Source organism: Typha latifolia, chromosome 13 (assembly GCF_019914945.1).
Source record: "Typha latifolia isolate L0001 chromosome 13, TyphaL0001v2, whole genome shotgun sequence".
Classification (NCBI taxonomy): domain Eukaryota; kingdom Viridiplantae; phylum Streptophyta; class Magnoliopsida; order Poales; family Typhaceae; genus Typha; species Typha latifolia.
This window is the reverse complement of record NC_133098.1, coordinates 7,108,766-7,124,882: the sequence shown is the minus strand read 5'-3', so window position 1 is coordinate 7,124,882 and position 16,117 is coordinate 7,108,766. Positions and strand designations below refer to the sequence as shown.

Sequence of the window (16,117 nt, the reverse complement as noted above, 5' to 3'; positions counted from 1 at the left end):
TCTCTGCTATTGAGAAAGGACACTGATTCTCAAATTAGAACATTGTTCATCTGCTGAATTCTGCCTCTTTGCAGTTCACTAATATTTGCCATTGTTGATTTTTGCAGCCATGCAAACTTTGACAAAGAATATGTGAATGACAGAGATCCCAGTGGGTTGGTGAGTGCAACATCTTTTCTTTCAGTTCAGTACCGTGTTACTTTTCCAATTGTAGTGGTACTAAAATCAGTCTTCCAATGAAGTGCCAAAAGGATAAATTATTTCCAACAAGCTCCCTCTAGCCTACTTACCTCGTGTGAATTACTTGCAACAATCACCCCACTGGTTGCACCATATCTTCTTTTTCCGACCCAAATTGATCTGACCTTGTATGATACGATTTGGACTTTACCGATGTCGTCTCGAGCATGGATATACTTTAGGGATGTTTTTGTTTCTTGTTTTAGTGTTTGTCTTAAAAAATGAGTTTTCTGTATTTCGCGTTCGAACGCAGGTGGAGTGCGTTCGAATGCACTTGTGAATGTCTGCATCAGGTTCGCACATCCAGAGAGCACAAAATGTGCGTTCGAACACGATCGACGAAAATCTACTATTTTATGGTTAATAATTGCCAATTTGGAATTATTTGGTTAGCCTCTAAAGGTGTGGATGACAACCATGGAATAATAATCGATGAATTGAGTTTTTGCCCTGCCTCCTTCGTCTTCTTCTCTACCGTTCTCTCGTTCTCCGGCGATGCCGCTTCTAACCTCCTTCGACCGGCCAATCACCCTAGTCCCTTAGGGCGGCTCTCTCCTCTCCCTTCTTTCAATCTATCCATCACTTGCCCTAATCCTTCCATCACCTATAATCCTTCCACCACCACTTACTCACCGGTGCTACCCTATTAACGCCGGTCCACCACCATCCACCATCATCTAGGATCTTGTGCCTCCATCCACAGATCCTAAGATAGACTACCCGACATTCGTCCACTAATTGGACAATATCTCGAGATCTCGACATCCGATTCGCCTAAAACTTGATTTATTGGAAAGCTCTTTTCCGGGGCTACAACATATCAAAATCTCACATCGATCCGACGACGACATCTTTCAGGATCTATTTCTAAAGTACCGTGTCAGATCCTATCTAAATCTGAAAATCGGAATAGATTGAGCCTTGGTCAAAAAGGGGAGATCGTATCAAGTTGGTTTCAGAGTCACCGTTCCTCGAACACACGCTTCCTATGACGACAACCAGAACCATGGCTGCACGGCGAGATGAGGAAGAAGAGATTCTCCCAATAGAGGAAGGAGAAACGGTTGCGGGGACTTCCACCCGCAGAACTGCCCGACCAAATCGGAATACGGAAGAGCCTAGTGTTCAAGCCGTGTTGGGGTCTCTTTTCGAACAAATGGCCATCAACAACTAGTTGATGATAGAAATGATGCAGGAATTACGGGCGACAAGGGAAGCCATGGCGAACGGGAATGTACCATCAACCCCACGACGTGAGTCCACTCCCATGATCCCGCCGCCACCGATTCAGAATTTGTAACCATAAGAGCCGCTACTGCCACCACCCTATGGGCAGAGACAAGCAAGGATGGTTTCACCAGACCTAGTTGTAGGTGAACCCATCCGACGAGTGAACCACTATGGAGATCACCTTGGAGATCTAGATCCGTGGGCTGGGCAATACGAACCGGAACAGCGGCGAGTTAATCAAAATCGAAGGAGGGATCATTAACCATTCATGGTGCATCCTCCTTTGGTTAGACAAGGACTTGGATATGATTCGGATCGAGACAACGGCATCCGTGGGCAAATCGTGCGTCTCGAATTCCCAAAGTTCAAAGGTGGTGATCCGATCGATTGGTTGTATAGGGCGGAGCAATTCTTCGCATACCAGGGTACGGCGGAAGAATATAAGGTGACGTTTGCGAGCTTTCACCTTGAAGATGCGGCGCTTCATTGGTTTTGAGCAGCCAATGCCAATGAGGCTATCGAAACTTGGGCTGACTTTTGCGCCTATATCATGCGGCGATTTGGAGTGTTGGGTAATGAAGACTTTGATGCTCTCCTCTCAAAGACGGTGCAAAAGACTAAGGTTGGGGCATACCAAGAAGAAATTAAGAGGATAAGTAGCCGATGCCAACCCCCATGGATGGATCAGCAACTTCGTAGCATCTTTATCTCTGGGGCTGCGGGGGACATACAAGCCGACGTGAGGGCTTTAAGGCCTAGAACCTTAAAGGAGGCCTTCGAAGATGCGGTGCTCATGGAAGATAAACATCGAGCCATGAAGTGACATCTGAAACAGAACTGGACGAGCTAAGGAAGCCGCAATCAAGCTCAACCAACCATAGCGGCAAGAAATGTTACCGACGCACTAAGAACCGCTGCTGCAATGTGCCTCCTCGAGCACCCCTGAAGCCATCCCAAGATGTGAAGTACGCACCTAGAGGTCTAGGACGAGCATTCACACCTGCTCAAGTGGAGGAACGAAGAACCAAAAGCCTATGCTTTCGTTGTGATGAGAAATTTGTACTCGGACATCGCTGCGCTAAACCGATAGGATCGGTGATGCTAATAGATAGATTGGAGGATGTGGAGGATGAGTTTGCAACTGAAAATGAAGGTGTGGCTGGACATTAAGGAGGAGTAGCTAAGGAGCAACTCGTGGAGGACATGATAGTCGAAATCTTCCTCCACGTATATTCAGGGACAATCGCGCCAAAGACTTTGTGGGTGAACGGTGTAGTTAAGAAAACCACAGTGAGAATCTTGATCGACACGGAAAGGTTCGATGTGACAATTGGAGATGGCATCACATTGCGGGCAGATTTTATTTGTGGAGGTGTGGAATTGAAAGTGCAAGGTTCATATTAGATCTTTATCCGTTGGTCTTGCGAGGTGCCGACATTGTCTTGGGGACCCAATGGCTTTAAAGCTTGGGGCTTGTAACATTTGATTTTTCAAACCTCACACTTACATTTTGGAGGAATGGTCGAAGAGTGCTGCTGGATGGAAACCAACCGTGGTAAGGGTCGACGTTGCAACCACTTTTGGGACTTCCTTGTGCAGGGGATCGAGCTTTACTATTGCAAATGGCTGTTGCTGAACTAGAACATCCACTACCAAGGGAAATAGTCGTTGACATGCAAGAGCTGCTGCAGGAATTCGAGGATCTCTTCGAGGAACCCCGAGAACTGCTGCCGACTCGTCGGCACGACCATCGCATCCAGATCATTCCAGGGGCTGAACCAGCAAATGTTCGACTCTATCGGTACTCGCATGTCCAGAAGGAAGAGATCAACAAATTGGTGGTGGAGATGCTAGGGCAAGGGATTATTCAACTGAGTAGAAGTGCCTACTCATCGCCAGTGCTGTTGGTTAGGAAGAAAGATAGGAGTTGGCGATTTTACGTCGACTACTGAGCCTTGAATGCGATCACCGTCAAAGACCGGTATCCAATACCGATGATCGAGAAGTTGCTGGATGAACTTACAGGGTCGGCTTACTTTAGCAAACTTGACTTAAGAGTGGGGTATCATCAAATCCGCGTCGTCCCGGAAGATGTGCACAAAACGACATTTCGAACTCACGATGGCCACTATGAGTTTCGAGTCATGCCATTTGGGCTTACCAATGCATTGGCTACCTTCTAAGGGCTGATGAATGACCTTTTTCGCCCGCTCTTGCGTCAGTAAGTGCTTGTCTTCTTTGACGATATTCTAGTGTATAGAAGGAATTGGAGTGAGCACTTGCGGCATGTGCGTGAGGTGTTGAATATCTTGCGACAAAACCAGTTAAAAGTCAAAATGAGTCAGTGCCTTTGGGGAGAGCCACAAATGGAGTACTTGGAACATATAATCTTAGCGAGAGGAGTAGAAGCCGATCCGAGCAAGATCAAGAATATGGTGGACCGGTCGATTCCCACTAATCAGCGAGAATTGAGGGGATCTCTTGGGTTTACGGGGTACTACCGGCGATTCGTTGCCAACTACGGCAAGATTGCTGCTCCGCTGACCTCCTTACTCAGAAAAGGAGGGTTTCAATGGATGGCCAAGGTGACGGAGGCCTTCGAAGCATTGAAGATAACCATGTCTACCGCACCGGTTCTAAAACTACCAGATTTCAGCAAGCCCTTTGTGGTGGAATGCGACACTTCGGGTGAGGACATTGGAGCAGTTTTGATGCAAGAGGGTAGGTCCGTGGCATATATGAACAAGGCATTATCAAACCTGTAACGCCCCCGCCCGGCATAGGCACGTGCACGCCCACGCGCCCACACTGCACCCGCGGCGCACGCGATAGGTCGGGCGGGGCCCATCACGCACAGATACTCCTGTGCACATATAATCATAACATCATCAAATAAAACCTGCTAACCTATCCACGATCACATAATCTATTACCAAATAAATCATATTATTAACCAAATAAACCTGTTAACATAAGAATATCCAAATTCACAATAATATATATTAGATCACTACATAATTTGGTAGGACCCACACAGGCCACAACAAACCATCAAAATATAACTAAAACAACTAATACAAGAGTACACTATGATTTGACTTGTATTATACAAATTATCGTCTAATACAAAAAAGTACAAATATCAAATACTGGTACAACTCAATTTCTATATAAACTATTATCTATCGCTCTAAAATATCTTCTCAAGATATCTCAAGTCGTTATCACATACCACATATCTGAGGGGGTTAGAAAAGAAATAAAGAGAGTCATAAGCAAAAGGCTCAGTGAATAGACCTTACCTCAAATCAGTGATGTCAAACAGAGAGTAAATCATATACTGAATAATATGAATCAGAAAGAGCATTATGTCATGAATGAATATATGAATGTATTCTCAATAATACATAAATGAAAAGTAGATAACATGTCATAACCGATAAATTGTATAATCCTCGACAATGAATAAACAAATCTCTGTCATACTATTATCGTAACTCTTTCTCAAATATGACACATGATGCATGCCGACCATGACGATGCTATGATATCAAATGCAACCATATATGATGTATATTGACTACTCGATAATCAAATGATAATTAAATCATATGCATTTTTCAACATCTCAGTTATCAATGTCCGCTCTATATGTCATCATCATACTAGACCACTATGCACAATCAACACCTGGTACCCGGTCTCAACATCATGTCTAAAGGCTCAGAGCATACTCTGCCACCCGCAAGAGTATCTCAAATATAATCATATCCCGCCACCCGTAAGGGTATCAACATCTATCCAGATCGGGCACCATCCAAGCTGATAGAAACCTCGTGAGAATAATTCGCCACATATACCCTGGCAAACGGCATGTGTTTGAATGTCTGCTGCGCACACAGACTAATGACCTCGGATGTAAGGCCAATAGGATTGTGACTATGTCGGGCGATCAATCATCTCCAGTCACGCCCTAACCCTCGCGCCCACTCGGGTATCCTCACATTTTCTATCAACTATCCTATCAATCACATTTCATGCTTTCCTTCTAAATGCCAAATCATATGTATATATCTAGTACAATAGCAAATCAATGCATAATAAGAATTTAGGTGGAACAGGAATCAAGAGAAAAATGATGCAATTTAGTCTCCAACCATGTATTTAACATATGCATACTCTCGCTAGTCTCTCACACGCACACTCATGCTAGAGATCATCTCGGTATACAATCATAACATTAGAATTATCTCTAATCATCTCTATATATCACCAATGTATTCATATCCCAGATCAACCTAATCAAATGCATGATAAAATATGCTTGACTAAAATCATCTCTAGATAAAGTCATATAATTATGCTGGAGGTCAAAATATGCATGTACATAATATATAATATATCCTAATTTGAGAAAGGCATCTAGGGGATAAGACCACTCACATCTGATCAGAAGACACAACTAACGTATTCGTCACATCCGGCAACTAAGCGACAACTCATCCTAATAGGGTCCACGGGGCCTCAAATAAGGGGTTCGGGATCTGAAAATATTTAAGTAGCACGAAGTTAGCCATTCATCTAATTAAAATCTGTTCATGTAATATATGATGATTTATTAGGCTTTAGAATTTCTACTTATCTTTATAACTAGCTCGATTTTTAATTATAGATAAAAATATAAATATAGATAAAAACCTAATTATAATTAAATTATATCTTGATTAATTAGGGACTATGTAGTCATTATTTTATAAAATAAGAAATAAATAAATACGTAAGCATAGTATTTTATTTGTTACAAAATAATAATGTACAATAAACTATTAGAATCAAGGTTCCCAGTTTCGGCCGATCCCGAGTGGGATCGGCCGAAACGGACGGATCGGCCTAGCCGATCTCCGATCCCACCGAAACCGCCACCGCGGTTTTGCCGGATCGGCCGTTTCGGTCGATCCTGACCGAAACGAGTGGGAACGGGTCGGATCCGACCCGGATCCGACCCGGGGGACATCAATAATTGATGTCCCCACCCCCCCCACCTCTCTCTCCCTTTTCTCTCTCTCTTTCCTCTCTTTCTCTCTTTTCTTTCTTTCTCTCTTTTCTTTCTTTCTCTCTTTTCTTTCTTTCTCTCTTTCTCACGGATCTCTTACTCTCTTTCTCACCGGTGACTGAATAGTGAGTAGATCTCCATCTCTCCGGTGATCTCGACCTCCGGCGACGTTATCCGACGACCTCGATCTCCGGCGCGACCTTCGGTAAGTTTTTTTTTTCAGTTTTTTTTTTTTTCCATTGGCCGCACCCGCAGAGTGCCGCCGCCGCAGCTGCCGCAAACTCGCCGCCGCACTCTTTTGCGCAGCAGCTATCGGGCCGCAAAGAAGAAGAAAGCATTGCCTTCGCAAAGAACAATGCTTCTTTGCAGCAGATCTTCTGTCTGTGAGCCGCAAAGAGAGACTTCTCTCGCCGCCATAGTAAAGTAGAGACTATATTTTATTTTAATTTTTATTTATGTTTTTAGTTGCGAGCTAAAATATCAATGGCTCCGAAAGAGAAGTCATATGATACCGAGCATTGGGTGGCAACATTGCAAAGCACTATTGGGCAAGATAAAAGACGCGTTAAATGCAATGGTGTGGAAAGGAAATGAAGTGGTGGTGTCACCGTTTGAAAGAACATTTAGGTTTGGGAAGACAAGGAAATGTAGCACTTGCACTCAAGTGTCTTTGGAAGTTAGAAAGCAGATGTTGGCTCATTTAATTGGTAAAAAGAAGGATAAACAATCTGCACAACAAAAAGAGTCAATGATTCGTGAAGAATTGATGCATAATCCTGTACACATTGATGATGATAGCAGTGAGCAAAGTGAGGAGAATGAGGAGGACAGACAGATGAGGAGGGCAATGAAAGAGAGCAGAAATATGCATAGAGAAGAGGAAGAGATGAGAAGAAGCACTGGTGGTAATTTTCAGAGATCTAGATCAGTTAATATACGAGGAGAGAGAGAATATGGGGGCAGTAGTTCTACCCATAGGACTCCTGGTGTTACAGAGTCTCGAAAATATTGGACCAATGGATACATATCTTCAAAAAAAGGGGTCGTACACGAGACTTCAATCAAGACGACTCTCAAAGGAATTAAAAATGCAAAGAAACACATTGGTAAAGCTATCTCTAAATTTTTCTTCTACAATCATATTCCTTTCAATGTAGCTGATAGCCCTTACTATCACACTATGGTGGATGCTATACAATCAGTAGGGCCTGGTGTTCCCCCTCCTAGTTCAAATGATATTGCTACTAAATATCTTGACTCAGAGGTAGATGAACGGTATTGGGATGAATTTGGTTGTACACTGATGTGTGATGGGTGGAGTACACAAAACAGAAGAAATATAATTAATTTCTTAGTGTACTCTGGCATGGGGACAATATTTTTGAAGTCTGTGGATGCTATTGCTCATTTCAAAAATGCAGATTATATTTGTCAGTTGATGGATGAGGTGGTACAAGAAATTGGTGAAAAAAGAGTAGTCCAAGTGGTTACTGATAATGGGGCAAATTATAAAGCTGCTGGAAATTTACTGATGATTAAAAGACCTCATTTATATTGGACGCCATGTGCTGCACATTGTATTGATCTGATGTTAGAGGATATTACAAAAGAGCCTGAAATTGACATGGTCATATGTGAAGGTCAGAGGTTAACAAATTTTATATATAACCATGGGTGGGTTCTTAATTTACTCGGGCGAGATGATGGTGGTGGTAGGGAGATCATCGACCAGGTCACTAGATTTGCCACTCACTTTTTAGCCTTGGAGAGCATCATGCGCTACAAGGATGATATTATGCGGATGTTTACATCACAGGAGTGGTCTATGAAAATTAAGAATATGAAACCTAAAGATAAATCTTTAGGTGAAACTTTGAAAAATATGGCTCTTGGAAATACATTTTGGAATAATATTACAATTGCCACCGCAAAGATTTGAGCCTCTTGTCAAAGTATTAAGACTTGTAGACGGTGATGACAAGTCCGAGATGGGTTTCTTATATGAGGCAATGGACATAGCTAAAGAATCAATAAAAAAATGTGGGCCAAAGTTATAGGAAGTGGTGGAAGATGATTGATTCTAAATGGAACAAACAACTACATAGAGATATACACGCTGCTGGTAAGTATGCTTTTAAGTTCTAAGTTTTAATTTACTTTTATTTATGAATATTTAAAAATTTGAATGCTTACAATTTACAAATTTTAAATTTCTACAGGGTATTTTCTTAATCCAAGATTTCAATTCTCTAAAAATGTCAATAATGATAGTGAAGTCTTGTTGGGGGTTAGAAAGGTAATCGCAAGCTTGAGCCCGATATTCATAAACAAATCGTGCGATAAAGAAGTGAGTTATGATTCAATTAAATAATTTTATTATTATTTGTTTCAAGTTTTAACTTTCAATATAATCAATAAGCTAATAATATATTTCGATTTCGGATGGAGAGATATAGATTGAGAGTGGGCAATTCAAGACGCTAAAGTTCTTCAGCCTATATCTCATAACACCCAATTTGAATGGTGGTCTATTTATGGATGGAAGGAGGCACCAAATTTGACGCCAATAGCAAAGAAAATTTTAAGTCAAACTGTGTCTTCATCACAGTGTGAAAGAAATTGGACTACTTTTTCCTTAATCCACACAAAAACACGCAACCGACTGACAATGGAAAGATTGGATAAGTTAGTTATTTGTCATTATAATATGAGATTGGGAGAGAAATTTAAGAAGAAAAGACAGAAAATGAACAACCGATTGATTTAAATCATGTTTTTGATGAAGAAGACCCCCTTGACTCCATGGATCGAGAGAAATGGAGGACAAGGTTATTAGATGTGAGAGATAACCCATGGTTAGATGAAATATTGGGAGAGATCACGACGAGGGCAGAGGCTGGTACGAGTCATAGTCCTGATGATACATATGGTGGTGAGATCGTTCCATCTAAATTTGTTGAGGAAAGTCAAGGAGGCATAAGGAGTGAAGACAAAGAAACTGAGGATATATATACATATCAGTGACGTCGTCATGAGATGCATTTTGGTTCCTATGATTATGGTACATCGAGTATTTATTGTTTGGAGCCATCACAAGATCCATATGCTAGTTATTGTCCTCGTATCCTCGTATTCTCAGCACAAGATCCAATCTTTGGTTATTATCCTCCTCAAACGCAAGTCACACAACAAGATCCATACAATATGACTAGTATGATGGAATCACTTTTTGGAGCATCGGGTCCCGAGACATCAATATTTACAAACTTATGGTGATTATGATGATGAAGACTATAGAAATTTACGAGAACCATTTCGGTATTCAACAAAGTTTTAAATTTTGAGTAAGTTAATACATTTTTTTAAGTTTTTAGACTTCATATGTGAGTAATTTTTGTTTTCTTATTTTTTGTCATTTTTCTAAATTTTTCTGCATTTTTAAATAATATTTAGAATTTTATATAATTAAAAAATAGTCCGATCCGATACGAACGGCCGATACGGCCGATACGTATCGTTTTTCTGGACAGCCGATACCGATCCCGATCCCGATACTGGGAACCTTGATTAGAATTACTTAAAATGTATCTTATTCTACAAATTTGATAAATTATAATTTACAAATCTATATATTAATCTAATAGAGATATAAATAAATATAAGTATTACCTATATTTATACCTAATTAATCATTAATTATACAAATTATAATTAATAATAAACATATTGAAGAATATATATTGTTATTAAAATAATTAATGTCTAAATATTCTATTTGCATTAATTAAGAAGGAAAAGTCTAAATAAATAACATCAATAAATCTAAATAAATAAATAATTAATTAATTAAGACACTGCCATCAGTGCAGTGCTGAGCCCAGCACTGTGCAGAAAGAGAAGGAGAAGAAGCTGAGGAAGAAGAAGAAAAAGAAAGGAGAAAGAAGAAGAAGAAAAAGAAGAAGAAGAAGAAGAGGAGAAGAAGGGAGGGGAGGATGGAGGGGGTTGCGGACCCGGGCTGACGGAAAGGGCATCGGTCGCTATTGGCCAGCCAGCGGCCGGTGGCTCAGCTCCGATGAGCACGAGCTCGGGTATTAGCGCGCGCGCACGAGAGAGAGAGAGAGAGAGAGAGAGAGAGAGAGAGGAGAGAGGGAGGGAGGGAGGGAAAAGAAAAGAGGGGAAGTGAGAGACCTCACCGGTGGCGGTTCTAGGGGAGGTAGCACCGGCCAGCGGGTCGGTGACGGTAGTAGTTAGAGAGAAGGAGAAAGAGAGTTTGAGAGAGAGAGAGGAGAGTGAGAGAGAGAGACCGAAAGGGATAGAGTGGAGAGAAGTAAAAGAGAGCAAGAGAGGCGGTGGGGAGAGGGAAGTCGGTGGTGGCGGTAGGGTGGGGCCCGCCGCGGCCAGCTGGCCGGGCAAGTGACGCATGATGCCCCCATGCAGCATGATGCTGCATGGGCACAAGGCCGGCCACGTGCCCAAAATTTAATTTAATTTGATTTATTTATTATTATTATTTTTTTATTTTTTTAAGGTTGGGTTGTTATAAAACCGGTGGCGATAGCTATCCACCTACGAGTGCGAAATGCTAGCAATTCTACACGCCGTCACCAAATAGCGACCCTACTTGATTGGTCAACGATTTACTATCCGCACGGTCTAGCGTAGCTTACCCTACTTCATGGAGCAACGTGCGCACACCCCAGCACAGCAACGGTGGGTCACGAAGCTCCTTGGGTATGACTACGAACTAGTCTACAAAATGGGGATCGAGAACCGAGCATCGATGCCCTTTCGCGCCAACTGGACACAAGTGAGCTCGCCTCCTTTTCAGCACCAACCCTTCCTCTATTTTTAGATATGTGGGGAACCAATGCAGAAGATCAAATCATGGAGGAGCTTGAGTCAGAGTTCAGAGATTGCTTCCCTAATTTCAAACCTTCAGGACAAGGTTGCAGTAGCGTGGTGGATTGATACGATTCGGACTTTACCGATGTCATCTCGAGCATGGATACACTTTAGGGATGTTTTTGTTTCTTATTTTACTGTTTAAGTCCTAAAAAATAAGTTTTCTGTATTTCGCGTTTGGACGCGGGTGGAGTGCGTTTGAACGCGCTTGTGAACGCCTGCATCAGGTTCGCACATCCAAAGAGTGCAAAATCTACGTTCGAACGCCACGTTCGAACGCGCCTGCAAACGCCTGCATCGCGTTCGCACATACAGAGAACGTAAAATGTGCGTTCGAATGCGATATGGGCGCGTTCGAACGCGGTCGGCAAAAATCTACTGTTTTAGGGTTAATAATTGCCAATTTTAAATTGTTTGGTTAGCCTCTAAAGATGTGGATGGCAACCATAGAATGATTATTGATGAATTGAGTTTTTGCCCTACTTTCTTCGTCTTCTTCTCTCCTGTTCTCTCGTTCCCCGGCGACGTTGCTTCTAACCTCCCTCGACCGGCCAATCACCTTAGTCCCTTAATGGCGGCTCTCTCCTCTCCCTTCTTTCAATCTATCCATCACTTGCCCTAATCCTTCCATTACCCATAACCCTTCCACCACCACTTACTCACTGGTGCTACCCTATTAACGCCGGTCCACCACTATCCACCATCATCTAGGATCTCGTGCCTCCATCTACGGATCTCGTGCCACCCTGATGTTTGCCCACTAATCGGATGATATCTCGAGATCCCGATATCCAATTCGCCTGAAACTTGATTTGTTGGAAAGCTCTTTTCCGGGGGGTACAATATATTAAAATCTCACGTCGATCCAACGATGACATCTTTCGGGATCTATTTCCAAAGTTTCATGTCAGATCTCTTCCAGATCTGAAAATCGGAATAGATTGAGCCTTGATCAAAAAGGGGAGATTGTATCATTGTAGCTTGAATCTCTCTAGTATGTAGCTCTGAGCCTCTCACATTCTAACGAGTGACCGGTTTTGTATGCTTTATGCTGCTCCTACCTTTCCTATGTTTCTTCCCAATCATATGATTCAATCTGACATAATTATCATCTACATGCACTCTATCTAACTCTATGAATGTGTCAAATGTAGTGGGAGGAACAAAACATCTAGCCCCATATGACTTTATATCTTGCATCAATGACATATCGGAACATAAGATTTCCTATTCATAGATAATCACACGATGGACAAATAAAAGGGTAGGGGTCAATGTATTGTAAGGTGGACACGAGTGGTGAGTATTATAAGGTGGCTGTGGGTGGCAGGTAGTCACCCCACCACCTAGCGCCTAGACGGAAGGTGGACGACAAGATGGATGACGAGACTGTCTAACATTTTTAATATGAAATAATAAAAAATAAAAAGTAAACATATATGATACAAATATATAATATACATTGTATGCTAATATGTAACTAATATAGTATATATAAATAATTTAATAGTGCACTACGCCAAAATACTAAATAACATAATCACAATTCGCAACCATAATAGCAAGTTCACAACCATAAGGTCCGTAACAAATAACATAAATACATAATCAAAGATTCAAAATTATCACAACCATAAGTTTTTAGCAACAAATTCACAACCATAACAAATAACATGAATAAAAATATCAAAACTAACAAATAACATGATCAATTATCAAGTTCACAACCATAACAAAATAAAGGCCCTCTTCTAATATTTTTTAAATCTTCTTCACAATCTAGAGAGGAGGTTCGTTTGCTAATTGATTATCATTCAAAACATCATCAAGCTCTAGCTCAACGTCATTGTCGTCGTCCGTTTCTTTATCCAACTCGATTAATTACTCATCTAGAGAATTTGAAGGATTGCTACTAGTAGTTGCTTGAGTAGATCTAGTGCTAATCATTGATCTTAAATACACTTCGGCTTCTAATACTTCTGTTACCGTCTCCCAAGTTAACTCTTCATCTAGAAAGACCTCTTGTTCTAGATGATTATTATGCAATTATTACTTTGCATTATTTCTTTCTTTTGAAGGGACTAGAATTTTCTCTTTTACTATCTTTCGATCTTTCATTCTTACATTAAATTGTACATAAATAAGGTCATTCAACTTCTTTACTTCCAATCTATTTCTCTTCTTTAAATGAATATAAAATCAAACGCCAAATCAATTTGAAAAATAAAATTCAGCAAGTTAGATGGTAGGGGTACACATCACCATGTTCTCTCAAATGTAGATGGCAAATCTGTGGAGATGTTTCGGATTTTGATTTTGCTTTTGAGCTCCAAGAAGGTGGTTTAAATTGTGTGAGAATAGATGGAATGCTTGAAAATGCAAGTTAGACTCTACTTTAGATTCGGAACCTTTAATATTCTCAGTTTCTCACCCAATTCCTCTTTAGAATTTTTCTTTTATAAGTCCAAAAGAGATTTTTTAGATTTGAGAGAGTTAGAAATCTTTCAATTCTTTATGTAAGGTTCTCTTCTCTTCTTGTGTTTTTTCATGTTCCACTCTAAGGTCTTCAACTTAATTAGAGTGTGGAACATGAAAAACCTTAGAGTGGAACATACAAGATCTTCAATTCTTTATGTAAGGCACTCTATTATGTCTAAGGTCTTCAACTCTAAGGTCTTCAACTTGATTAGATCTTCAAACTGTTCCGTGAATCATACAAGATATAGAAAGCTATTGTGAGAATGACAGAAAAATTAAAAGCCACAAATGATGAAGGCACTCTGTTATGTCTTTCTCCTTCAAACATTGAGTTCACTCTGCTTCTTTTGAGGAGATGTTGGGATCTGCAATCTTGGGTGTGTTGGTGAAGAAAGTTGAGTCCTTTGTGACTAGCAAGTATGAGATGCAAGTCGGAGGTGGAGGAGGCCGATAGAGGCTAAGGAGATGAGGGGTTGAGAGATGAGATGAGGCCGATGGAGGCTAAGGAGATGAGGGATTGAGGGATCAGATGAGGACAGGGTTTTGAGTGGGATTTAGTGATGATAATATTAGGATATTGCGGAGAGATATGAGCCATTGGATTAAAGATCTAATTCTTATAAATATACTATGTATATTTTAATATATTAACTTTTGCCTTTCAAGCCGAGCTTAAGGGGGGCAGCTTTGACTCAGGCTCGGCTTGAAATTAGTTTCGAGTTCTATTTTTGGCTCAACTTAGGCTCTGGCTCAGCTCAGCTCAAGTTGAGCTGAGCTCGAGCCTAAGTTGGGCCATGTCCAAGCTGCTTGTTTATTGTGACAGTCCTACCTGACTCTTAGGAAAAGTAGTCAATCTATGAATTTTAGATATTTAACATAATGCATACCTTCGCGAGTAGTTTCTTTTATATCTCATGTTTTTTTTGTAATTTCACAAGTACAGATCCTTTGAAATTCATTTTAGGAGACACTGCTGAAAATAACATTGAGGGCCTTATTAGTCCATCCCAAGTTCTCAGAGATCAATCTTATTCTACTTTTTCACAGCTTTTGGCACAATAGTTTCTCTAGATTTTTCAGTAGTAGGAGAATAACCATTAACAACCAAAATTCAAACATGCTCGTCAATAGACTTAATAAAGGCTTTTGTCCTAGCTTTAAAAAAACATAAAAGGCCAAAATGCTCTCAACATAAAAGTCTTCTCATGATCTATGACCCAACTAGTGTGTCACCAGGTGGGCTGCCATCTTGCACATGCATGAATACACATGTAAAGGTGAAGTCTGCATCAGCTGCTCTGCTGTGCCTGCGACTGTACGTGTGTCTGATCGATGATCTAGGACTGGTGTCCGCACCAATTTTTCTTTTTCAAGTTCTTAGTAAGCTTCATCCTAATTTTAATTTGTTTTCTAATAAGATTGTTCCCTTTGGCACACATGTAAGGGAGCCCTTCAAAATCTGAAGTTCGAAATTTTATCAATCTCTTGATCAAGTCTTCTTAACTTTGGCACACATGTAAGGGAGTTCACATGCCAGTTTTAGTGAAATGGCGAAAGCTTTAATAATGGGAATGATGGATTTGTTTGTCCAGGCCAAAATAGATTCTGCATTATAATACTTCCTGTGAAGCTCATTCCAGTGAGTTGGTTGTGATAAAAAAAGATATTAATCAGAAAGAATAGAAGAGGGAAATGATAGCATGATGGTAGTTTTCTACCCAAAAAGAAAAGAAGAGAAAAAAAAGGAAGAAGGGAGACATAAACTGGGCTGGGAAATACCCAAGTGCAAAAAGATATTCTGCATTTGATATCCTCGAAAGACATGGATCTTAAGGTAAGGCTCTTTCCTTTTAATCAGATTCTCTATCTATCCAAACCAACCCTTCCTTCCTTATATTGGCTATGCTTAAGTCCTATTTTGGTTAGGATATGCGTAGGATTACTTTATTAATTTTTTGAGTCAAACACCTAGGGGCCAACACTTAGGCTAAGCCCTCAGATAATGAATGTCCCCTGAAGTAATGAAAAATAATGGCCAGGCTCCCCAAGCACTGGAGGTGCCTAGGTCTACTATTCCTTATGTGAATAGTAGTTGAATACTTAGATTCCTAGAAATCCTACCCTCATTCAACTTTCAACCTCAAATCCTTTCCTATTACTTATTCAAAATTGATGCGGACTAGCCTGACATATAAGCCAATCGAAATTTGATAA

The 16,117-nt window shown here is 40.7% G+C and overlaps 1 protein-coding gene across 2 annotated transcripts in view; it reads left to right on the top strand.

Moving 5' to 3' along the window:
* Nucleotides 1-16,117, top strand: part of LOC140800201 (RNA-binding protein L) — a 38,721-nt gene that overhangs the window by 17,158 nt on the left and 5,446 nt on the right. For both annotated transcript variants that reach the window (XR_012111147.1, XM_073154871.1), the window contains exon 6: nucleotides 108-159. Coding sequence is in view for 1 of the 2 variants with exons in the window: in XM_073154871.1 (XP_073010972.1) it covers nucleotides 108-159 (52 nt within the window). In the remaining variant the exon portion in view is untranslated. The remainder of the gene's footprint in view (nucleotides 1-107; nucleotides 160-16,117) is intronic.